Genomic DNA, 25842 nt, shown 5'->3' with positions numbered 1-25842 from the left:
CTGTCGCCGCGCCGGCAAAGTCGTAGTAGGTCCAAGCCGCCGAAGGAAAATGGCGCTGAGTCAAGGAACAAAGAAGAAAGTGTGCTATTACTATGATGGTGAGAAAGGGGAATGAGGGCGACTACGTGTGTCGAGTTATACACCTTAATTGGGAAGTAGGTTTGGAAGGAAGCGAAAGAGAGTTGGGTGCGTTGAGAAGCGCAGTAGAGTGCAGATAAAATGATTTTTAGTGTTGCAGCTCTGCGCGTGGGAAGCTGTGCTCTTCATTTGCTGAAGTAACTTACACGTGTGGCTCCTCTGCTGTGTCCGGTGCTTTGTGCGCAAATAGCCACTGTCAGGAGCTCCGAAGGGGATGCTGGGGATTTAGCTGTAAGAGCACATAGAGCCCGAGTTGGGGAACTAAACACAAGTCATTTCTGGCATGGCGATGAAAGAACACTGGCAAGTTTAGATACACGACAACTGACAATGTGTAAATACAGTAGGTGTAAATGTGCAGCTCTTCCGCTCATGATGAACTGCAACTCCGACCAGGACATGCGAATGGCCTCATGGTTCCCCTATTAAAGGAACAGTAACGCCAAAAAAAATGAAATCATTCTAAAATAATGAAAATATAATGTACTGGTGCATTTGCTTCAGAACCTCTATTATAGTTAGGGTTGCCAGCTTTTCTGTGAAAAAAAATACCGGCTTTCCTAAATAGTCATCTTTTTTCTCCTATTAATAATATTGGAATCAGCCATCTTTTACCAGCCAAGCCTGTTAAATACCGGCTAGGTGGCAACCCGAACTATAAAATAGCGGCTAGGTGGCAACCCTAACTATAGTTAATCTAAAAAAAAAGCTGCTGTGTAGCCATGAGGCAGCCATTTAATGCTAAAAAAGGAGAAAAGTCACAGGATACACAGCCGATAACATAAGCTCTATAGTATACAATGGGATTCTTCAGAAAGTATCTGTTATCTACTGTGTATCCTTTGCTTAAATGGCTGTCTGCATAGCAACACAGCAGCTTGTTTATATAAACTATAGTTGTGTTTCTGAAGCAAGCACACACCGATTTTACCAGTACATGGCAGCAGTACATAATATTGTCCATCCTTTAAAATATTTCATCATACTTTAATCATTTTTTGGTGTTACTGTTCCTTTAATGGCCCATCTGCTGAAGCAAGCATGTCCAAATTGTGATGCCCTGGCTGTTGATGATCCAAAACTCCAGGCTATGACAAGAACTGCTAAAGGCCCTCAAGCAATCCTAATTAGAATTTATTCTAGTAGTGACACCTGGGGGGCTGTTTATCAAACTAGTAAATACCAACAATACTAGAAAAAAAACATGATCTCTAGAATGTATTTTTCTGATCAAGCTGCCCCTTTGTGCAGCAAGACTCTCTTGTGTATAGTTACTGCATATGTGATGTGCCATAAGAATGCAGATCTGGGGTGTTTGAGATGCCATAAAGCATCTAAGTTTAAAGTTCAATGTAAATGTCTCTGGTGTTTGAGTCTGGCAGCTCAGTAATTCAGGTGCAGAATCTAAACATTTGCAACATTTAGTTGATACATTTCTCAGCAGCATGTCTGGAGTATTAGCAACTATTGTATCAACAGCTGCCTGTAATGAAACCCAGAGATTCTGCTCAACAGGGACAAAGATAGTATCAACTAAATGTATCCATTTATAACAGTTTAGAAGGTCGACGACCCCCCCCCCACTCCCAGGAGGTGAAAAGACTTGACGCTTCAATATTAGAAAAACGGTCACACATAGAAAGTCATTGGAAAAAGTCATTATTTCTGGTGATCTATCTGAAAATAACTAGTTTTTGAAGATGAACCACCCCTTTTAAAGGCAAACTTCCATCCATATTTCCAAAAAAAAAAAAAAAAAGGCTGTAATAATGAGAAGTTTCTGTTTCTCAGTAGCCCCCAAAGAACTGCATTCAGGGTTTTCTCTGGCTGTTTCCTGCTCTGTGCCACACAAAGCTGTTGGTGAGGCTAAGCTGCATCTGCTACAAGAGTTTCTGAATGAATAGGTATTGTTTATAGCAGCTATTCATTTATATTGGCTGTCGCAAAGACAACAGGGTTCCTTATGGCAGCTTTACTTTAAGGCCCAGTCTCTTTGGAGGAGCGCAGGATGTACAGCTGCAGGGCAGTTATGGGTAGACTGATTGATTTGACTGACAGGTTGATTTGTTTGTGGCTAAAGAGCCAGTAATGTGATTTTCTTTCTTTTGTTTAAAGCTGATTGTATAGCACCTTCAAATACAGTATTTCTTACAGGCAGCAGTCTTTTATTTTAACCAATAGCATTTCATTCTGTAGGAGTGGCAAAGCCTTGCACTCAAACGCTATAACCACTCAATATAAGGCTAGGGCCACACAACACGGATTCTCCACTGGCAGAGAATTATCTGTCCCACTGCTCCTCTTCTCCTCTGTTGAACTGCAGACCTGCTGGATTTCATTGCAAATTCGCAAAATCACCCCATCTGGTCCTAGCCTTAAACTTCTTTTCTGTTAGGAGCTATGTCTGCCTAGTGGCCTTCTTGGAGTTTAATGGTCACTTTCATGGCTGTATAAACTATATTAGAGACCCTGAAGCATGTTTTAATTTTGTATTTGCTGAAAAGGGCCCCTTAGGAGCCAATATGTGCAGCAAGTTTCAAATTATATAAATGGAGTGTGAAACTCAAAGTGTTTTGTTAAATGACCCATTCACCCAATGGATGATGGCCTCTCTCTATGCAGGTCATCACATGCCCCTAAAGCTCTGCTTGTTTTGTGGCCTGGTTTAAATATACAGGCATGTTTACACGGTCAACCATAAATAGCAGCAATTTGGGCAATCAGGCACTCAAAGGATTCCAGGATGGGCCACCATAAGTTAAAAAAAAAAGTCTTTTTTTCAAAGCTTCAGTAATACATGTTGTGTCTTTGGGACACAAGATGCTTAGTGTGGATAGAAGTGTTGAATATTGTAATATAGCTATAAATATTTTTTTACTTGTTTGTGGCCCTTTGTGGTATTCTTTGTGGACCAGATTGCCCATGTTGTTGCTATTTATGGTTAGCCACTCCCTATGCGGAGGGTTCGGGCCTATTGCACATGGACCACGGTTTCTACATGGCGAGTGCTTGTACATTTTTGGTCTTTTGATTGCTCCTCTCTTTATCTGGTTAACATTCATACAGTTGCACTGTCTACTGGCTTAATGGATATTTTTGTGTCTTTACCTTCGGCACAAATGGATTTACCTATTTATCTCTCAGGCTCTTTTCTTTTTTTCTGCTCTCTCCCAGGCACAGTTTTTGGCAGCTACTGATATTGCTTTTCCCAGGACTCTTGTCTTAGAATGTCAGGGAGCACAAGTTAACACATGGGAAGCTCCCTGATGCTTTTAATGCAGAGTTTTTCAACTTCACACGCATAGCTGCACTTCTATTTTATATGATCAGCATATGGAGTGGCTTGTATTTGGTTAAATGGTACAATTATTAATAGATCAGTCACCCCATCCTTTAAGACTTCTATTACTTTATTTCTTATGTGTTTATAAGGTTTATATTTCCATTTTGTCATCCTTTGCCACTATGCCAGAGGCTGTTCTGCCAAGGCTGTGTTCCACACACGCACACACCCCTTACAATATATATTTTCCCTCTCTTAAATCAGTTCTGTAAAATGTTAATACTTGTCTTTATTAATAATACTGCAGGAAGGGGTTTAGGCTACTGGGACCACTTGAACTGCATTGTAACACATGCCTTTCTTTTATTTTTTTGCAGGTGATGTTGGAAATTATTATTATGGACAGGGGCACCCAATGAAACCTCATAGAATTCGCATGACACACAACCTGCTGCTCAACTATGGACTTTACCGGAAAATGGAGATCTATGTGAGAATGAGGGAAATGGTGATCAGTGTGGAAAACAGGGGTTCTAAAGGGGCATTGAATATTTTATAAATAGTTTAACCGTGTAAGAGAAATGAATAGATATTCAATTTGGGTAATGCACACACAACAGTAATGTATCTAACAGTGTGATGTCTCAGCAATAGTATTGTCATGTCATTAATCAGTGGGAAATATACAAGAATGTTATGGCGGCAGATGTAGCCTAAAACACTTTACGTACATGTTGGACTGATACCCCTGTCTTCCATGCTTTTCGTCAATTCAGGGGATAACCATTTTCCGCATTTGTTGCGTGCACTTTAATTCAAAATAGGTTTGGGGAAAATTAAAAACAAAAAACCTCTGCTAATAATCCTTTTGGAGAAGGTATACTGAATTTTTTTCATAAAGTTCATGTTACTTTGGTCAAGGTTGTACGTGGAAATCTTGTTGAAATGGGAAGTGAAAATACTTTATATACATTCATTTATTCATTAAATCTGGCAACAAATAATATAGAAAACTGTTACTTGCCATGACACACTTTCAAGCTTGGTTATACATTTGACTCCTGTTCATCAGAATATAATAACAAAACAAATTAATTTAAATCCCCCACCTGTTCTGTCCAACATAGGTGCATCCACTGAAGAACAGGCACTCATGCTTTAGAGATGGTTGTAAATGTTCTTTTTATTCCTCACTTTGTCTTACCACAGAGACCACACAAAGCCAGTGCAGAGGAGATGACAAAGTATCACAGTGATGATTATATCAAATTCCTGCGCTCCATACGACCAGACAATATGTCTGAATACAGTAAACAGATGCAGAGATGTGAGTCAAGTGAAAACCAAACTAGTTTTTCTTCCCTTTTCCTGGATTGCACATACTGAGCATGTTTTTATCCCCCCCCCCTTCTCAACCCTCTTCAGTTAATGTTGGTGAGGACTGTCCTGTGTTTGATGGCCTATTTGAGTTCTGCCAGCTCTCTACAGGAGGCTCTGTAGGTGAGTACAAAAACATGACTTATAACAATTAATTTTAAATTGATAGTATTTACTTAATAATCTCTGATTGGATATATATAAAAGCCAAAGAAAGAAATTGGCTTTAATACTGTAATGTATAACCTGTTGTTGTCCCCAAAGAGTTCTAATGGTGGCCAAAGTAACCCCTCTTTAGAGAGGTTGTATTGTCATTTGTCATGAAAAATGTAGATGGATCATTTTTGAGATTCAATTCAGTTTCAAACTGTAGCACAAATTAAACTTGAGTGTTCAGTTGCAATTCTGTGGGCGATATGTTTTTTTTCCATTGTTTGCTTGGGGGACACAGAGACAGTGGGGGTATAGCTGCTACCACTAGGAGGCAGGACACAACTAGAAGTAAAGAGTTAGCTCCTCCTCCACTGACTAAACACCTGCTCACAGCCGAGCAGGGGACACGCAGGAGATTAGTACAGCGATCTAAAAGGACGCAATATCCACTACGTGCGGCACATTTGAAAATGGGAACCCATTTTTCATTGCATTTTTTGGCGCAAAGCATCACACGGGCTACACTTTGTGCGACAGGAAGGGACGTCATCCAAACATCTGGTTAGCCTCATAGGCCACGGAGCACAAACAGGTAGGAGACATGAAACAGAGAGCCCAGTCACTCCTGCAGGGCTACTGCAGCCCCGGTCTCCTTTCACACACCCAGTCTCCCGTCTCCTACGTTCCTACCAGCCCAGTACCAAAAAGGCTAAATCTATTGAGATTTTTTTTCTACCAGCACAGTCCCTCAGATTCATCACTGCAGCAATGGAACCAAGTTAATTCCTAGCCTCATTGGACGTCAGACGTGTACCTGTATGTGCCGATATTCCCACCCCATAAGATGTACTTACGGTTCGCCTTCCACAACCAACACTTCAAGTTAACCGCACTCCCGTTTGGCCTAACATCTGTCCCACGAGTTTTGACAAAATCAGCCTTTCCCTGGGATAAATCAAATCCCAAATCTTGACCTTATCGGTTCTTTTCCAGAAGAGGTTGGCACTCCTACCAGATATTGTAACATTTATACAAGGGGTAGCACGCGTGGCTCCTCCCTTTCCGGGCACCAGTGCCGTCCTGCGTTCTCGCATTAGTCCTAAAGGCATTCCAACAACTACCATTTAAACATATGGCCTGGTCCATCTACAGTGGGACACATGGAAGCCAGTTTTTCTCCTCGCAATATCGTCGGATAGGCATGTCTCTGAACTCTGCGCCCCATAATGTAAGTCACCTTTTTTCACATTTCATCACGACAGGGCACTACTCCGTACACTACCTTCCTTTCGGTACAACCGGAAGTTGTTTCAGCCTTCCATCTAAATCAGGAGATTGTCATACTGTATCTACCTTTTGCACTTCTCTGGCCAATGCCAAAGAAACAGCACTGCACACCTTGGACCCAGTCAGAGCTCTCAAGTTCTACCTTCACAGGATATGAGACATCCACAAGACAGACTCTATTCATTCTTCCCACGGAACCACAACAGGGGTTAACAGCCTCCAGATAGTCTCCAGATGGATTAAGCAAACCATCCACGGAGCCCTCCCGCTAGAGTCAAGGCCCACTCCACCAGGGGGATGAGCACATCCTGGGCTTTCAGGAACCAAACCTCAGCAGAGCAGCTTTGTAAGGCAGCTACGTGGACTTCTATCCACTCCTTTGCAACGTTCTATCACTTCAATACTTTTTCGACACCCAACACAAGATTCGGCAGAAAAGTTCTCCAGGCCGCAGTGGTGTCACCAAAATAGGACCTCTTCTTCCCGCCCTAGATGCAGGAGACTGCTTTAGAACGTCCCCACTGTCTGTGTTCCCCAAGAAGACAATGGAGAAAAGGAAATTTTGTGAACTGACCTAAAAATCTTTCTCTTTAGTCGCTTGGGGGACACACAGAGCTTCCCTCCCGGAAGGAAGTCCTCTCTAAGTCCGTCTTTTAAATATTTCTTAGGGTCATATTAACATTAAATGTTACTTCAATTGCCTCTTGAGCTTGCATCTTATCGATAGACAATCAGAATCATCCTGAAGTAGTTTATGGTATATGAATCCAGATAAGAGAACATATAGTTGCTGTCTAGAATGTCTATTGGCTATGTAAACCCATGCTTTTATGCAATAAAATTACAACTTTTACTAAAAAGGTTATATGTATTGTCTATTTAAAAAGGATGAAAAACATATACAAAATACTAAATTTCATGTAATTTTGTTTTCTTTTTATGGCAGCAAGTGCTGTTAAACTAAACAAACAACAGACGGACATTTCAGTGAACTGGTCTGGTGGCCTTCATCATGCCAAGAAATCTGAGGCATCTGGTTTTTGTTATGTCAACGATATTGTCCTTGCCATCCTGGAACTACTTAAGTATGTATGGACCACGGTCCATTGGTTTCTCCTGTTTAAGCATCACCTATTTGATGCTATTAACTGATTTCTTTATCTTTTCTGTTACTGTCAGGTATCACCAGAGAGTTGTGTATATTGACATAGACATTCACCACGGTGATGGTGTTGAGGAGGCATTTTACACAACTGATAGGGTTATGTCAGTGTCTTTCCACAAGTATGGAGAGTATTTCCCTGGAACTGGAGATCTGAGAGTGAGTATGGAAGGGCAAAAACATCTAAAGCTTGGTTGAAAGACTTGCAACTATTTAGAACATACCAGAAACACAAGAAGGTTTTATTTAGGTAATTACAGTAAGCTTTAAACAAAAGTATTATGCAGGATATTTACTTTTATTTTGTGTTTTTTATTAAATCTGAATTATTCAATGCTACTTATTTCTGGAAAGTTTTGAAAATTAAACTTTTTAATCACTTATTAATATAATCATGTCAAATATCTTTTACGAAAAAGCTTTATAAGTTAAATTCCTTCTCATTTCATCAGGATATTGGTGCAGGGAAAGGCAAATACTATGCTGTGAATTACCCCCTACGGGATGGGATTGATGATGAGTCCTATGAAGCAATTTTTAAACCAGTAAGAATCGATCGGTATCCTAGATTCATTGTCATTTTTCTTTGTAGCACCCCTCTCATGTTATATTTGTGCTGTAGGTGATGACCAAAGTTATGGAGATGTTCCAGCCCAGTGCAGTGGTCCTACAGTGTGGAGCAGATTCATTATCTGGGGATAGACTTGGATGCTTCAATTTGACCATCAAAGGTGAGTGTGATTTTCAATTTTAGATCCTAAACTTAAATTCTTATGTACAGTTAAATACAAAGTGAAAATTTACAAACGGCTACTGCAGAAATCCTGTTTAGAATTGTCAATAAAGCTGTGGCTTTACTGTTGGCATCCTATTTTCAGACTGGTAGTGTTACACTGGTATTTACTAACCCTGAAATTCCATTAGACTGCAAGATGGTAAGATGCCATTTATTGCTATAATCAAAAATCTGTAATATTAAGACCAGGATCATGCTGAGTTAATTGCATATTCACATATATTCCTATGATAAATGCCTAAATGCATTGGTGCAATTACACATATATGTATTCGTATTTTACATCTATCGTTTCTACCTGCACAAAAAAAATCTTCTCAGCAGTTTATTAAAAGCCCTTGGCAGTAAGATAAACCATCAGGAGTACCCTTTCTTGAATGTAAGGACATCCAACAGCAAAATACTTCACTTTGATTTCAATGTGCAGCCCTGTTCTCTCGACGCAGCTTTTATAGTTTTACTTTTCCTTCCTCAGGACATGCCAAGTGTGTGGAGTTCATAAAGACCTTTAACTTGCCAATGCTGATGCTAGGAGGTGGCGGTTACACTATCAGGAATGTGGCTCGTTGCTGGACATATGAAACGGCTGTGGCTCTGGACTCCGAGATCCCTAATGGTAGGAATTGTTGATACTGCGAGTTTATGGGCACCTTTTTAGTCTGCATAAGACATAATAAAATAACATGATTTATAAATATTTGCTTCCCAGCCTCGTATATGCTTGCAGCCATATGGGCACTCTGGAATTCCTTTGTGTATTTATGGTTCTTGCAATTGCCAAGTTAGATTATATCAAATGTAACTTACTTTAAATCAAATGTAACAGTACTAGGACTATGAGACGGCAGTCTGGAAAAAGACTATAAATGACTTTAAGGGGCAGATTTATTAAAATGTAAGTTCAGATTTTAAGAAATAAAAACTCACCCACGTTCTATTCATTCCTGTGGGATTTTTCGAAGGATATTTGTCATTGGATGAAATTTGGAAGTCACCATTTGATAAATACACTTCTAAAATTCCCTTTAGGAATGAATGAAAATGTGGGTTAGTTTTTATATATTAAAATCTGAACTCACATTTTGATAAATTTGCCCCTTTTTTGTAATATTCCAACATGTTTTAAGATTATCCAAATAAAGGGATTTGCCATTTAAAGGGGTTGTTCACCTTCAAACAACTAGTTGTTTTCAGATAGATCACCAGAAATAATGACTTTTTCCAATTACTTTTTATTTTCTATGTGTCACTGTTATTGAAGTGTAAAGCAGCTCTGGTGGGGGGGGGGGGCGCCAACCCTGTAAACTGTTCTAAATTGATACATTTAGTTGATACATTTCTTATCTTTGTCCCTGCTGACCAGAATTTCTGGTTTTCATTACAGACAGCTGTTAGAATTGATACAATAGTTCCTAATTCTCCAGAGATGGTGCTGAGAAATGTATCAACTAAATGTTGCAAAATTGTAACCTGAATTTCTGAGTGCCAGACTAAAACACTAGAGACAGGGGCATTAAACTTAAAAATTAGATTTTGGGAAAAAAAGTAAAAAAAAAAAAGAAATAATGGAAAGTATTTAAAAAAAAAATGGGTTTGGTAGGTGAACAACCCCTTTAATAGCACTGCTGAACTTTATGCTGATTTAGTTCTTTGAGCATTTGTAGCGATACCTGCGCTGGCAGACAACAGTGACAACAGTGGTCAGGAGAGGTCATAATTAGTGATTGGCCAATTCTGATCCCTTTCCGCTTCACCAAAATGAATTGAAGTCTATGGGTGACAATTGTTTTTTTTTGATGCTCGACAAATTGTGCTACAGTTTTTTTCACCCATGGGTCTATGGGCGTCATTTTGGTGGGGAAACTTGGCGAAAACTTTCTTTCATCGCTGTTTATAATGTACTTTGTGCATTTCCCATAAACCACTAAACTGAGCTACTGATCAGATAGTTTCCTTTGGAAAGAGATGGGTCACCTTGGTTTTCTCTTTAATTTAAAATTAAAAATGAACTAAAATTGGGCTTCCTTGTGTGATTCACTTACTCATGCAGTAAACACAACTGTGGTTAAGGTTGTTGTAAATCCAAGAATACAATTCCAGCTAATGAAAGAAAATATAATTACAAATGTTCCGTAATTTTTAAGTTATTTGTAAATGCAATTGCTAGTGAAAGCTGTATCTGGTTGGCCCTTGCTATGCTGCTTACACTTGTAATTACCCTGTGCAATTTAATTATTGCTCAATATTGCTTACAAACGGATTTTCGAGTGATAACGCAATTACATTGGTGGTTTTGGCTTAGCCTGTGGAGAGGTGTTTTGCAGGCATTTTGTTGCCCTTGTGAGTGAGAAATCATTCTGACAAGACACAATGTATGTTTTGTCCTTTACAAATTTTAAAACCACTAGCCTTTTTTAAATGACTGAAAATCGCTTTTATTACAAATTGTTCTGTGGCATAATTGGTCTTTTGTGGTATTGGTATGCCCAATTAGTTATGCCAGGAAAAGTAAACATTCATAGCATGACTTGCAGATCTGTAGGTTGCCTGTCCCTGAGCTATTGCTGTAACAATATACATAATTGTTTACTTCTCATTATAGTGTTCTTTTTTTTTTTAATGTTCTAAAGTGTGTGTGTGTCTTCTACCCTCAGAGCTTCCATACAATGATTATTTTGAATATTTTGGACCGGACTTCAAACTTCACATCAGTCCATCCAACATGACCAATCAGAACACTAATGAATATCTGGAGAAAATCAAGTAAGTAAAAGAGAATGTTATGTGCAGCAGCTGGTAAGCATCAAGCTGTGTACTAAACTGTAGTTGCATATGTTACAGACAGCGCCTCTTTGAGAACTTGCGCATGCTCCCCCATGCTCCAGGAGTTCAGATGCAAGCCATCCCAGAGGACTCTGTACATGATGACAGTGGTGAAGAAGATGAAGAAGATCCTGACAAGCGCATTTCCAGTAAGCAGTAACTACTATTAGCTTTCCCCTTCACCATCACCTTTAAAATTAATATTTGGTATGATGTAGAGGGTGATATACTGAGACAATTTTCAATTTTTTTTTTATTTGTGGTGTTTGAGTTATTTAGTTTTCTTTATTAAGCAACCCATCAGTTTGCAATTTCAGCAATTTGGTTGCTAGGGGCCAAATTACCTTAGCAACCACACTGGAGACTGGAATATGAATAGGAGAGGGCCTGAATAGAAAGATGAGTAATTAAAAGTAACAATAGCCTACACATTTGTAGCTTGACAGAGCATGTGTTCTTTAGATGGGGTCCGTTTACCCCTATTTGAAAGCTGTAAAGAGTCCTAAGAGGAAGGCAAATAATTCAAAAACTGTAAATAATGACCAACTGATAAGTTGCTTAGAATTAGGGTTTCTATAATATATTAAATATGAAACATCCCTTTAAAGCTCCCATACATATATCCGTTCTCATTGGCATTTGCTCTGTCCTGCAGTTCGGTCATCCGATAAAAGGATTGCGTGCGACGAGGAGTTCTCAGATTCTGAGGATGAAGGGGAGGGAGGTCGCAGAAACATGGCCAGTTTCAAGAAACTAAAACGGGTTAAAACAGAAGAGGAAAAGGAAGCAGACGACAAGAAAGGTAACAGGAAAGCCTCTGCTTGTAGCCCATTAGAAGCTATTGTCTCTCTACTACAATATAGACACACTATATGGATTAAAGCATCTGGACACCTGCCTGTTGCGCATGCTGTTGTCATTTTGAAGTAACTTATTTATTCGATAAGGCAAAATAAACACAAGATCTGCTGAATAACACCTTTGACAATGCAGAGGTGTTTTCAAAATAACCAGGTAACGGCTCCCTGGTAGATATAAGAACTGCACTCAATAGTAAAAATCCATGTCCCACTGTGACACATTCAGTTACATTGAGTAGGAGAAACAATTGTCTTTCAGAAAGTAGATCAATAGTGCAGCACTGGCTCTTTCTGAAATTTAGTAAAGCAGGCTAGCACACACAGCGAGTTAAACCGGGGTCATACCCCTGGTGCGTTTATTGTGTCACAACGTTTCGGGGGCGTTCCCCCTTCGTCAGGTGATGAAGGGGCAACGCCCCCGAAACGTTGTGACGCAATAAACGCACCAGGGGTATGACCCCGGTTTAACTCGCTGTGTGTGCTAGCCTGCTTTACTGGATTACTCGTTATTTTGGGGGTGCCGTCTCCCTAGGGCTTCTAAGCCCCAAGCGGAAACACCATTGAAGGGCCTGAGTGTGCACGTGACCTTCCTTGTATCTTTCTGAAATTTTACATGGTAGAGTGAATTTGCAGTGTAAAGTGTCATTTAGAAAAAAAATGACACCATAACAATCATGACAGAATCCCTTTAAGTCTTAAAGGAACAGTTCAGTGCAAAAATAAAAACTGGGTAAATAATAGTATGTGCAAAATGAAGTTTCTTATATAGCTAGTTAGCCAAAAATGTAATGTATAAAGACTGGAGTGAGTGGATGTCTAATGGAACAGAACACACTTCCTGCTTTTCAGCTCTCTAACTCTTGAGTTAGTCAGTGGGTCACATGGGACATATCTGTTCAGTGAGTTTGCAATTAATCCTCAGCATTCAGCTCAGATTCAAAAGCAATAGTTCTGGCCCATGTGCCCCCCCTCAAGTCATTGATTGGTTACTGCCAGCTAACCAAGATGTGAAAACTTAAAGAGCTGAAAAGCAGGAAGTAATGTTCTGTTCTGTTAGACATCCACTCACTCCAGCCTTTATACATTACATTTTTGGCTAACTATATTAGAAATATTTTTTTATTTTGCACAGCCTATCTATTTAGCCAGTTTTTATTTTTATACTGAACAATTCCTTTAAGGCATGCTAACTTTGAATGTGCTGTTACCACATACTGACATTATTGCAATGTGTCCTGTGTTATAGGAGGTAATAATGCAAAAAGAAAGAGATTCCCAATTCCCTTGCACTATATAGCTTTTCACACTGCATGATTTCTGTTCTTTTATCCTGGGATGAAAGACCTCAGCCTTATGCAAGATGTATTAATAAGTAGTAAGTTTTCAGATTGCAGATCCTGACATGGGTTTTATACATTCCTAGAAAGTACAATGTTGGCTTTGTCTTAATTTGTATAAACAATTGACCATTGCACTGCCGTGTGTTCACGCTGCTGCTGACCAAGCACTTTATATTACCTTACCTGTACCAACCAGAATTAATTACATTAACTTTGTGGTACCACTGCAAGTCTTTCAAAATCACAGTGACAGAAACTAATAGTTCTAAAATGAGGTTTGCCTGCCCTTTGCTGATATAACCCTCTTCCTGTGCTGCAAGGCTTTTCACTAGATGTTTGAGCATTAATGTTAGCTAGCTTGCTTTTTGCATTCCAATTCATCCTGTAGGCAATAATTTGGGTTGAGGTCAGATCTATCTGCAGGCCAAATTTAGGTTGATAAAAAGAGACGTCGGCCTTTTAAGTCTATATATAGCCAAACTGCTAGTTGAAGGCAAAAAAAACAAACATTTTAAGCCTCTCCAATTTGTTTCAGGGAGGGGGGGAAATTCCTTCCTGACTCCAAGATGGCAATCCGACCAGTCCCTAGGTCAACTTGTACTATGAGCTATCTTCAATAACCCTGTATTTCCTCACTTGCTAAAAAGCCATCCAACCCCTTCTTAAAGCTATCCAATGAATCAGCCTGTACGACTGATTCAGGGAGAGAATTCCACATCTTCACAGCTCTCACTGTAAAAAAAAAAAAACATTTAGAATATTTATTCATAACCTCCTTTCTTCTAATCGGGATGGGTGACATCACGTCAGCTGGAAAATAAAGCATTTGAGAGATTATTAAGCGCCTCTTCTCCAGCGTGAACAACCCTAATTTGGACAATCCTCATAGTTAAATTTCCCATACCTTTTACCAGCTTAGTTGCCCTTCTCTACCCCCCCCCCCCCCCGAGCTGCTTCAGAAAGTGAAAAATTACACTTTACACTTCAATATTAGAAAAACAGTGACACAAAGAAAATAGATAGTAATTGGAAAAAGTCGTTATTTCTGGTGATCTGAAAACTAGTTGTTTGAAGGTGAACAATCCCTTTAATATTTGCTTTTATACAAACCAAGGACTCTGGCCCAAATCATGAAAAATATGCCAAGATACAAACTTTACAGTTGGCCTTATAATTCAGACATGAAGCAGTTCTGGCATCGACCAAACCCAGACTAGTCTGTTGCCTGATTTAAAGCACTATTTTTATAACTTCAGATGATCCATTTTCACCTCTCTAGAATAGCATAGATCTTTACACCACTCGCTCATTGCACATAGTGATATTAGCCATTCATGTAGCTGATCATCCATAAACAACATTCTGATAAATAGCTTCCAGAGGCAGTTTGGAACTCTGCAATGAGTGTTAAAATGTAGGTGATGGATTTTAGCTGTGTTATCTGAATACTTTTGGCCATATAGTGTATGACTGAAAGTGAACATCTTTTGTCACAAGATCTGATTTTGTACCTTCTCATATGTTTTATAACTTTTTAATGTTTACTTTAACAGATGTTAAAGAAGAGGAGAAACTTAAAGATGACAAGACAGACAGCAAACGGTAAAAGAAATAAATTGATTTTGGATAGCTACATATCTATTCTGCTATTCTATATTCTGTTCTAAAAAATGGCATTGACATAATTGAAATTCCTGGTTTCTATTGCAGTGTTTGCAATGTAATAAATTAAAGGCAAGCACACAGATGTTTTAATTGAGAATGATAGCCCTTTCATTAAAGTAATTCTGTCTAGGGAATACATGTTTTTACAAAATGTTAAAGAAAAACTATACCCCCCCCCCCCAAACTGTCTCTCTAAAACAGGGGTCCCCAACCTTTTTTTATCTGTGAGCCACATTCAAATTTAAAAAGAGTTCGGGAGCAACACAAGCATGAGAAGTTCCTGGGTGTGCAAAATATTGGCTGTGATTGGCTATTTGGTAGCCCCTATGAGGACTGACAGCCTGCAGGAGACTCTGTTTGGCAGTACTCCTGGTTTTCATTCAACCAAAACTTTCTCCAAGCCAGCAATATAAGCACCTGCTTTGAGGCCACTGGGAGCAACATCCAAAGGGTTAAAGAGCAACATGTTGCTCACGAGCTACTGGTTGGGGATCAATGCTCTAAAATATACTGCATGAAACAGCTCAAATGTAAAACCCTGCTTCATGTAAATAAACCATTTTAATAATATACTTTTTAGTAGTATGTGCCAGTGGGTATCTGTTTTTCAACAGTGTAATTGGTAATCAAAACTATGCCATAAAAATCATGACAAAATCCCTTGCAATCAGTGTGTGGCATGCACAATGTTTTGCTGGGCTCCCACCACCCTTCCTCAGGTGCAGACTTTACTAGCAAAGGCACATTCAGTGGTAGGTTACAATATAAAATATTCTTGGGTGATCAAAAGTGAGATGGATCTGTTTCCATTCAACTTTATTGAAGACACTTCACCAGATAAGATGGCAGCTGCTGCACAGTTTAAAGCATAAAAATTATTAAAGCCCATTCATCAATTGGTGAGGTCAGGAAGGCCTGAATCATCCCTGCAGTGAAATAGCTAATTTTTTATGTTGATAACCTTGCTTATAGTGTATTTGGATGGCATATTTTGTTTGTGTTCAAAATGATGGAGTGCATTTCCTTGAATTTTTTCACAGGGTAAAAGAAGAGACCAAATCAGCCTGATCCTACAAGTACGGGGAGAAAATCCCAAGACCAAACAAATTCTTATAGTTTCATATATGCCCTGTACAGAACCACTTCTATATCCTATCCCAGCACAGGCTAAATTATTCGTGTCAGGGGGGTGAAATGGTAATTTTAGTGGATTAGTTAAATTTCACATCTGTTACCAGATGTTTCCAGCTCTTTACCTTTCCTTTTTTATATAAAAATGTTCCACATATTCCTGTGCCTCTGTAATCATCAGTGGTGCAATACATTGTGGATATATTTCTCTGTTCCTTCCATATACACATCTCCTGTCAGACAACAAGACATGTCTGCTACAGTACATTGAGAATATGTACACCTTATGCTCAGGATTAGGCGGTGGGGAGGGGGGGGTCCAGCCGTCTTCCAAATTGGTTTGAGAGGGTTGGTTGTTTCCTCAAGGGATGGGGAGAAACTGAAGGTCCTCTCTTCCACTAAACTATTCAGGGATTCCCTGTTCTCTTAATGCTGCTAACCCTCCTCCAGATTAGTGCATGAAGCAGATTCTTAGATGTGGGGAAACCTGTTCCACAGTTACCTCATACTGGGGATTGTGGGTATTGCAATTGGGGTTTCTACCATTAATCATAGCGGGTTGGAGAGTTTGGGGATTCATGGAGTGAAGGAAATGGAGAATTTTTATGTCCAATTTTTGTGATGGGAAATTTCTTTTTTTTTATGGTTTGAGTTGTGGAAAAGATTTGTAATAAAACCTGGTACATATACCTATATTTGTTTGGTTTTTTTTTTTTACCACATTTGTAACTGATATATTTTGTAGGAATGCTATTTGCACTTGCTGTTTTATATACACTTTACACCAAAATTGATTTTTATTTTCCGATTTGCACCTGTAATCTTAAGTCTCAAAATATGGCAGCTGGTTCCCTTTAGTGAGAGAGATATATGTTAAATCTCTCTTAAAATTAGAAGATTGCCATAAAAAGTTCAATTTTGGGCTAAGGCCCATGTATGCGGCTATGTGCCTTGAAATTTCTGTAGAAATTATTATGCAAAACCACTGGAATTTTCACATGATCCCTTTTTAATGGATAACTGGGAGGGCAGTTCTATGGTCTTCACACACCTTATTATATGTCATACTGGAGAGCAATTACAGAAAAGCAACTCTTCTATCAAGTGACTTAAGATTTTCATTTATCCAGGTCATTGTATATCAAGTATAATTTATTCTAAAACAACTGGGCTTGCTGAATAATCATTGAAGATGATTTTCAGTTCAACTGTTAAAACCAGTGAAACATCTTCAATGATTACTCAGCAAGTCCAGTTGTTAGAATTACTTATACTAGATATCTTCTATCAAGTGTTAGCACTAACCATACAACAATTATCGCAATGTAAATGCATCAATGCAAGTATTTCAAGATCACTTTGACAGTGGAGCCAAAAAGTGGACAGACAGATGAGTGTGGATGTGCCCCCTTCCTACTAGCTCTCCAAAAATCACAGCTGCACACACCCTGAGAGATGAATTGTTGACTGCTAAAGGAGGTGAAAGGAGGCAAGGTGTGAATTTTTTAACATAAGCATGTTAAAAATAAAGAGAAAGTGTAACCTGTAGTGTATTGGGCAGATAAGCAGTATTCAACATCTCGATTCCTGAGGTCAGAAAAGAACATAAATGTTCTGAAGCCTCTCATGTAAGCCTGTTGCAATAATGTGATTAGCACCTCATTGAAAACCTAGCTATGATGTGTCCTGGCCTCTCTTCCTATGTATTTAAAATACTGTATGCAACAACAAAGATTTTTTTAAAGATCTTATTTTCCACACACTCTAGATTACTTCATGTAATATATTAATCAAAATTAATAAATCCTCAGAGACCAAAAATGTATGATTTAATTTTTTGAGGTTTTTTAATTCCACATACAAAAACAGTGAAAAATGCTATACAAATATCAATTTAATGAATACAATTAATTATACCACAATTCATGTATATATAAAACACCATATATTATTTGCACCATATTTTTATTCATTTCGTTGCTGATAATAAGAAACAATGTAGCAGTGTGGGAATGTATTCAAAACACTTGCAGCCGTAGATACGAAGAGCTGTGCCTTTTTTAAATACTGCGCTGAAAATCCAGACAGAAGTAGTATGACCACTCGCATAAATTTCAGGTATTCAGTATAGGGTTGACTGCTGATAGGCCATGTGGAGGAGAGAAACGCTATCATTTGAGCGCATTTAACAATCTGAAAATCAGATACGTGGAACGAGGAGTAACTGGCACCTTTGGCTCTTCAGATCGGCTCTGGAAGTGCAAGCCAGGATAGCTCTGCAAGCAACGTAACCGCCACAGAGATTACACCGATAAGTAATGTATGCTTGGCGTGTAGCCCACTGACAGTCAACCCTATACTTACTACCTGAAATTTATGTGAGCCGGTCATACTAATCTGTCTGGAATTTCAGCGCAGTATTTCTTCGTATCTACGGCTGCAAGTGTTTTGAATACATTCCCACACTCTGCTACATTGTTTCTTATCAGCAATGAAGTGAATATGTCCTGCATGCTACATTGTTTCTTATCAGCAATGAAGTGAATATGTCCTGCATACAATGTTTAAAACCACTAACAAGCGCTTCATTGTGACTTTTACTTAAGCAGGTTAATACCATGGACATCATTCAATTTGACAAACAAGGAATGCTGATCCAGATGTTGCGTTTTTAATTGTCTCCTCCAAGCCTCATTATCTGCATAATCAATGATTAGCAGCTAAATTAATTCTTTTAAAAATATGGTGCAAACAATATATGGTGTTTTATATATACATGAATTGTGGTATAATTAATTGTATTTATTAAATTGATATTTGTATAGCATTTTTCACTGTTTTTGTATTTGGAATTAAAAAACCTCAAAAAATTAAATCATAACTATATTAATTTTGATTAATATATTACATGAAGTAATCTACAGTGTGCGGAAAATAAGATCTTTAAAAGATCTTTAAAAAAAATTTTTGTGATATAGTCACAAAGAAATGGGCTTGATAAGGATTTGGTAATTGTGTGTATAGTGTTTATATGATTGATCAATACACACACAGTCGAGTCCTGCATCGGGTCAGGTACCCATGGAATACTGGATGCCTGGCAGTGTTGTGGGAGGAAAATCATACTCATGTTAATGAGGGACGGTTTTCGGCTGACAACCCACTGTTCTATGTGCCCCATAGATTGGGTCTGGTTCAGGAGTGTTCTTATATTTAAATTTTAAACTTTTTGTCTGTTTCTGCCCTGGCTGGCTTTTTATGCTGCAGGCAGCACCAGCCGTTACTTTAAATGTTGCAAGATCTGAGGAATGCGTTGTGACGTCACTGAATTTCTTCGTCATCACTATCAGGGGCGCTGGGTGGGCAGTGCCATTTTTTTTCATGGCTGGAGTCTCTGGACTAGCGTGCGGCTGCATCAATCATCAGCACATCTTGCAACCATAAACCACAATCATATTGCAGGTTTGGGGTCCAGGAAGCAAATAAGCAGGTCAGGAGCAGGTAGCGGCAACATGCAGGTCAAATTGTAGGTATGGGTCAGGTACTGATTTCAAAAAATGGACCCGTGCAGGACTTTAAACCCACAGTTAATAGTATAATGCTTTAAGCAAAGAGCAACCATCTAATTAAAAAATGACTCACTCATTACAACTTCTGTAGTCTGAAATTCCATGGCACGTGAAAACATTTGTTGATGGGAAAGCACCTATTCCCCGCCCCCCCCCCTCTGGTTGTCCTGAACTCTTTCAATGGGTTGGGGTTGTTTTCTCTGGAAAAAAGGCGCTTGCGAGGGGACATGATTACACTTTACAAGTACATTAGAGGACATTATAGACAAATAGCAGGGGACCTTTTTACCCATAAAGTGGATCACCGTACCAGAGGCCACCCCTTCAGACTAGAAGAAAAGAACTTTCATTTGAAGCAACGTAGGTGGTTCTTGACATTGAGGACAGTGAGGTTGTGGAATGCACTACCAGGTGATGTTGTGATGGCTGATTCAGTTAATGCCTTTAAGAATGGCTTGGATGATTTCTTGGACAGACATAATATCAAAGGCTATTGTGATACTAAACTCTATAGTTAGTATAGGTATGGGTATATAGTATTTATGTATGGAGGGGTGTGTGTATGGATGCTGGTTTTTCCTTTGGAGGGGTTGAACTTGATGGACTTTGTCTTTTTTCAACCCAATTTAACTATGTAATGTATTTCTCTTGGATAAAGATGAACCCTGTTTAACCAATTACTTATTAGAATATCTGACCATATTGCATCAATTTCATTTACAGATGGGAAAAAAAGTGCTCCATAGGCCCGTCTGTACCTTATTCTGTGAAAATGTTTTGGGTGAGATTCTTACCTTGTCATGGAGAGACATGCAAATTTCTGCATCCCATGTTACAATTAGGAAAGAATATATACTTAGTGATGACAGTCTAATTGCAGAGAACAGATTTTCATGTAGGCTGCTGTGTCTCTGGCTCCAACATATGCTCTTCCCTAATTTGTGTACAGTATTGGCATGGGTCATGGATCCTCTGCTGGCAAGAAAACTAGTGCTAGCCTGATACTGCCTCTGCTCCTGTTATTCAGTATACGTGCATCCACTTGTTGCATACGGAGTGTTTTCTACACAAAATCTGTTCCGTGTGCACAGTGACAGCTATTTGCAAGTAAAGAGGCAGTATTGGTCAAGCATTGGCATTTCTGCTCCAGCAATAAAATCTAGGTGGAGGATCAGCCATGTGTCTTATGCAGCTATTGTTGCTTGCCGTCAGCCCCATCTTGATTGTATTTTCTCTGCTGAAGTAATTTTCCCTTTAAAGGAGAACCCTAAAAATAAATATGGCTAAAAATGTCCTTTATATACTGCATTTATTGCACCAGCCTAAAGTTTCAGCATCTCAATAGCAGCAATAATCCAGAACTTCACGGGGTCACCATCTTGGAAAGTGACCACGACAGTCACATGCTCAGTGGGCTTTGAGCAGCTGTTGAGAAGCTAAGCTTAGGGGTTGTCGCAAATTATCAAACATAAAGTGAGGGCCTGTAATATAAGATGATGCTACAAGACTGATTATTAAATTCTGATGCTACTTGCATTCTGTGCTGCCATGTAGTAATTATCTGTATTAAAGGGAAACTAAAGTCTAAAATAGAATAATGCTAGAAATGCTGTTTTTTGTATTCTAAACAAACTTACTGCACCAGAAGAATTAAACAAATGATTTATGCGTTCAAAGTTGGCCACAGGGGGTCACTAACTTTATTATACATCTCTGCAAGACCATGCACATGCTTAGTGTGGTCTGGGCTGCTGTTGGGAGGCTTAGGGATCGCCATAAATGATCAAAACAGAACAATATCTGCCATAGAAGCCGATACAGTGAGACTGATGAATAGTCAGAATATGCAGACTGCACTGGGACCTGTGTTGTCATGTAGTCTAATGTGAATTTTATAGTTTTTGTATTGATTAATACAAACTTTCTCCAACTCTCCAGAACTAGTGGCTGCAGCAAAATAATCCTCCAAATAGAATCCCAGTTTCTGTTTAAATCTGGCTAGGGTTGCCACCTGCCCGGTTTTGACCTGAACAGCCTGGTTTTTTGAAGGGCTGTCCGGGTCAAAACTGCCTGCCCGGTTTTCCAAATTAGGAAAACCGGGCAGGACTTCCCATGATCTTTGTTCCTGCAGCTGGAGTTGGAAACGATGTAAAGGCAAAAATAAAATCCCATTTTATGTTTAACTGATAAAAGAAAGCTATCACCAATAATAAATCTGTACCATTTTTATAAGAAACCTGGCTGTATGCAGTGAAATTCCCCCTTCATTTACTTGCTCTGACTGCTACAGATATGAATCTCTACATGGCTGCCAGCTGCTCTACAGGGAAATAAACAAAGCTGCCTGAGCTCTGGGAAGTAAGGTGGAGGGCTCCCCCTGCTGTTTGAAAGTATATTTCCCCTGCAAAACAGTTGAGTGTCAGAAGTTTCCTATTCACAGCAGTCGTTTTGCCTTTACATTTCCTTTAAAGGGCCAGAGTATTATAAATCTCAAATATAATTTCTTTAAAAACTTCATTCAAATTTGGATAACTCCCAGTCAAATCTGACCATAAAAAAACCTCAAATTTGAATGCTCAATTCGACCCTTGATGAATCTGCTCACTAGTATTGATATTTCTGAATTATATAAGACTACCAAGGATTGACTACACATAGGCCTGTAGGACACCTTGTCCATCCCTTGCCCTCGGGCAGAACATGAAATTTTGAATCAATAACATATTGTTACTGCATTTAGTAGGGCACATATACAACAGCTACAATAGGCAGAGAGGAGCTTTGCATACCAATGATCTCTGCCTGCGGGCAGTCGTAGACAAAAGGCCATGTCCCACTTTGTGTAAAAATAACCCATATTGGTTTATGATTATATAGATTAGAAATAGCTAAAAGCTTTCATTTTCAAAGCCCCATTTAATTTTGTTTAGAACAAAAGGTGTATATAGACACAGTGCTCCTTTTAAACAGAGCAAATTGACGACTGTCACAGGCTGTAATGACATGGACCTAAACAGAAGCGAATGGGAGGTCCCCCAGTGTGGTTGGGGTGTCCAGATGACACCATGTAAGACAAATGGCCCTACGTTTGCAAGAAACTGTTTTCTATGAAAAATAGTTGAGAAAAATGCAGTGGCTAGAAACACTTGTACCGCACAGATACTTACCTTTAGGGCCTCGTTGGTCTTGCTTATATTTGGAGGTGTAGATTTTCTAATTGTCCAGTGAAATGGGTGGTTATGTATTATTCCCCTTATTGACAGGACTCCTATGCAAAGTGTGGTTTAAAGGACCAGTAAAAAAAATTTGTTCTACTTACGAAAAAAAAATACGGCAGTTTTAATTTTCAATTCGCAAAGTCTTTAAGAAATTACTTACCGATTCTCTCCTTGCACTCCTCTTCAGAAACGTGGACAATCTAGCATGTGGCGCTTGATTTCTTCTCCCTGGCTCTCTCCTATAGAAGGCAGGGAGGAGAAATCAAGCGACGCACTATGGATTGTCGCCCTTTCCAAAGAGGAGCGCAAGCAGAGAATTGGTAATTAATTTAAGACTTTGCAAATTGAAAGTTAAAAAATTGCCTTGTTAGAAACAAATTTAATAAAAAAAAAAAAAAAAAAAAAAAAAAGTTACTGGTCTTTTAAAGGTAGCACATAGAATCACCACCACACCCTGATTAGTTCCAAATACCATCCCCCAACCTAAATAGTGGGAAAGAATCAGTGGGTGATTAATGCTATTGCTTAACTCCGGGGGGGGGGGGGGGGGTGTACTTTCAGGGCTATTGTTTGCCCTGAAAGTTGCGGTCTAGCCTATACTATAAAGGAATCCCATACCAACCCCCAACCTTTATACATATGAAAAGGAGAAGCTTTAGTGATCATTAACCCAGAAACAGCTAATGAGTTGTTCTGTATTCTTCCTATGCCCAAACATACAGAACAGCAACACCAGTTTGGAGAAGTTTAGCATTTGCCTTATATGTAATGGAATGTTTGAGGGGGCAATATTTAAAGTACCAACCCATTAATATTATGACCAACACACTACAGAATAAAGGGGGTTAAAATTTATTTCTTTTTTTAAAATATCAATGAAAACATACAACTTTTGAGTTAGAAAAGTCACCACATAAACAGACCATTAAAAAAATAAAGTATTTACAGAAATTAACCCACGCTCACAACTTACATCCCAAGCCAGACTAAAACTGCCATTTCAGCTTATTCACAAAAAGTTCATTCTAGGAGTTCCAGTCTGCAGACAAACACTCGGGTAAAGAAATGTGCAGGGGGGAGGGGACATACAAGATGGGACTCTGAGCCCAGATATTAAAAAACAGAACCAGTTAAAGCTCTGATTTAGGCCTACCCATGACCTTAGGACGCCCAAGAGAATTAGTGGTGGCACAGATGATGTGCAATGTCAGCTCCAAAGGGAAGTGATCCCACCCTACACAAGAGTTTCTGCTCTAGGGGCTACAAGTGGTACAGTGAAGGAACTTTTTTGGAAGGGTGGAGGAAGGCAGCTTTTGGCACAATATAGGTCTGCCCTCAAACACTGTATTTAAAGGAGCCTGGAGGGAAAAAAACGCTGTATCAGTTGTATGTAGCTTTAATTTATCTTTCCTTAGAGTTGAAGTCCATAGAAATCTTCCCTACAGATTTCCATTGATGCATGAATGGGAGCCGTCACATAACTGAACAAAAAAGACACTCTGGGTTTGACTCGTGTATAAATGTGTCCCTTGCAGGCATTTGTTTCTGCTAGCACACATGTATATGCAGAGAGGACAGATTATAGGTTTATACAGGATGGCTACACTTTGTCCAAGGAAATTTAAACTGAAATAGCCCCATACTTACAAACAGGGACTATTTATCCCTCCAAGGGTGACAGGGCAGGGGGTACGTGAGAAGGAAGGCTCAATGCACTAAAGTCTTTTAAAAGAGGAGCCTGCATCGCTCCTATTCCTCCTGTTTCTGGGGTTCGGTGGAGGCTTCTGTGCTGGCTTCATTCTCTACAGGTTTCGGGGAATCTTCAGTAGAAGTGGGGGCAGTAGGCTCAGGCTGTACTTCCTCTGTATTATCACTAGAGGGCGCTGCTGGCTCACATTCGCCATTCTCTGCTACTGCTTCTGGAGATGCTTCCGCGGCTTCATCCTTGTTCTCTGGTTCCTGGGGGGACTCTGTTGCATTCTCATCTGCAGGGGTCTCTTCTCCTGGCGCCTGCTCTTTTTTGGTTTTGCGGAAGGGGTTATTACCGAACTTCAGGTTCTTGAAAGAGAACCTCTTTTTCTTTGCCTGCTTTCCCGGTGGATCCTCAGGTTTGGGGTCCCCGTTGGCGGGGGGTGCCGATTCGATGGTTTCTCCCGATTCAGCGGCTTCAGCGGAGCCATTAGACGGAGCTACATCGCCATTCTGATTGGTGGGGGCGTCGCCATTGGTTTTTACATGCCCGTTTTCCTGAGGGGAAATAATTCAAGGGTAAGTACGTGCAGTTCTTACTGCCAATGCCCACCAACCCAACCCTGCCTCCCTAAACTCCAGCCCGGGGCTTCTTTTTCACAACGCCCAAGAGAAAGCCGCCAGGGAATGATGTGGTTCTATTCAGCAGCCCTTGTGCCTTACCTGTTGGTCTGCCTGCTTGTTGCTGCGGATATCCACACTCTTACACTTGGACTCTACGCTACCCATTGTGACTGTCGATTTCCACACAGAGAAGCAAACGTAAAGCGGTTACTACACACTTCACGATAACTCTTCTACCTCGCTGAGCGCTCGGTGCAGATGTCTCTATAAGAATCCGCTCCTTTCTTTTATAGGGGCACTGGGAGTGGCCCAACCAATTGGAAAAGCAAACTCCGATTGAGACGACTAGCTCAGCCAATAAAAAACGCCTACTGGCTGTGGGGGTGTGGCCAGGGAGTTAAACCCGCTATGTGGTGTTTAGGGGTTTGCCCAAGAAATTCATTGGGGAGGGTTATCGTAATTCACATATTAGCAGCGCAGTAGTGGATAATTGCATTAGGATATTGGAAAAAAATGTCACAGATTTGCAAAACATGACATGATAAATATTCCCTTTCGCTGACTGTATAGACGTTATAGGGCGCGGGGAAAAAGCGGTGCATGAGCAAGGAAATAAGGGAATTGGGGATGGGGCAGTGGCTTAACTACATATTATGGGGCCCCACATCAAATCATTTTGTAGGCACCAAAATGCCTAGAGGTTGACCAATATTTATTGATATTGTAT

The 25842-nt window shown here is 39.6% G+C and overlaps 2 protein-coding genes across 2 annotated transcripts; one reads left to right on the top strand and one right to left on the bottom strand.

Annotated features, from left to right (window-relative positions):
* The first annotated feature begins 34 nt into the window (after positions 1–34).
* On the top strand, positions 35–16704 carry hdac1.S (histone deacetylase 1 S homeolog). The gene is given in 14 exon segments (NM_001085927.1): positions 35–98; positions 3799–3911; positions 4631–4748; positions 4847–4921; positions 7185–7323; positions 7418–7559; positions 7853–7945; positions 8023–8131; positions 8672–8812; positions 10851–10959; positions 11038–11168; positions 11675–11821; positions 14773–14821; positions 15925–16704. Coding segments are annotated over 14 exon segments (1443 nt in total). The 5' UTR covers positions 35–49; the 3' UTR covers positions 15953–16704.
* Positions 16705–23638: 6934 nt separating this feature from the next.
* On the bottom strand, positions 23639–25371 carry marcksl1.S (MARCKS-like 1 S homeolog). Its single transcript, NM_001088513.2, has 2 exons — positions 25215–25371; positions 23639–25049 (listed from the first exon to the last, which is right to left on the bottom strand). The coding sequence occupies exons 1-2, from the start codon at positions 25278–25280 to the stop codon at positions 24552–24554; spliced, it is 564 nt and encodes a 187-aa protein (NP_001081982.2). The 5' UTR covers positions 25281–25371; the 3' UTR covers positions 23639–24551.
* Between the last annotated feature and the right edge of the window lie 471 nt (positions 25372–25842).

This window comes from Xenopus laevis, chromosome 2S (genome assembly GCF_017654675.1).
Source record: "Xenopus laevis strain J_2021 chromosome 2S, Xenopus_laevis_v10.1, whole genome shotgun sequence".
NCBI lineage: Eukaryota > Metazoa > Chordata > Amphibia > Anura > Pipidae > Xenopus > Xenopus laevis.
This window is presented reverse-complemented; position numbering and strand designations above follow the sequence as displayed.

What these genes read in the sequence shown, in the direction of transcription:
- marcksl1.S (NM_001088513.2), bottom strand. Translation starts at nt 25,280, where the DNA reads ATGGGTAGCGTAGAGTCCAAGTGTAAGAGTGTGGATATCCGCAGCAAC. An exon ending in ACAAGCAGGCAGACCAACAG is followed by an intron (nt 25,050 to 25,214) that starts GTAAGGCACAAG and finishes ATTTCCCCTCAG; the next exon opens with GAAAACGGGCATGTAAAAAC.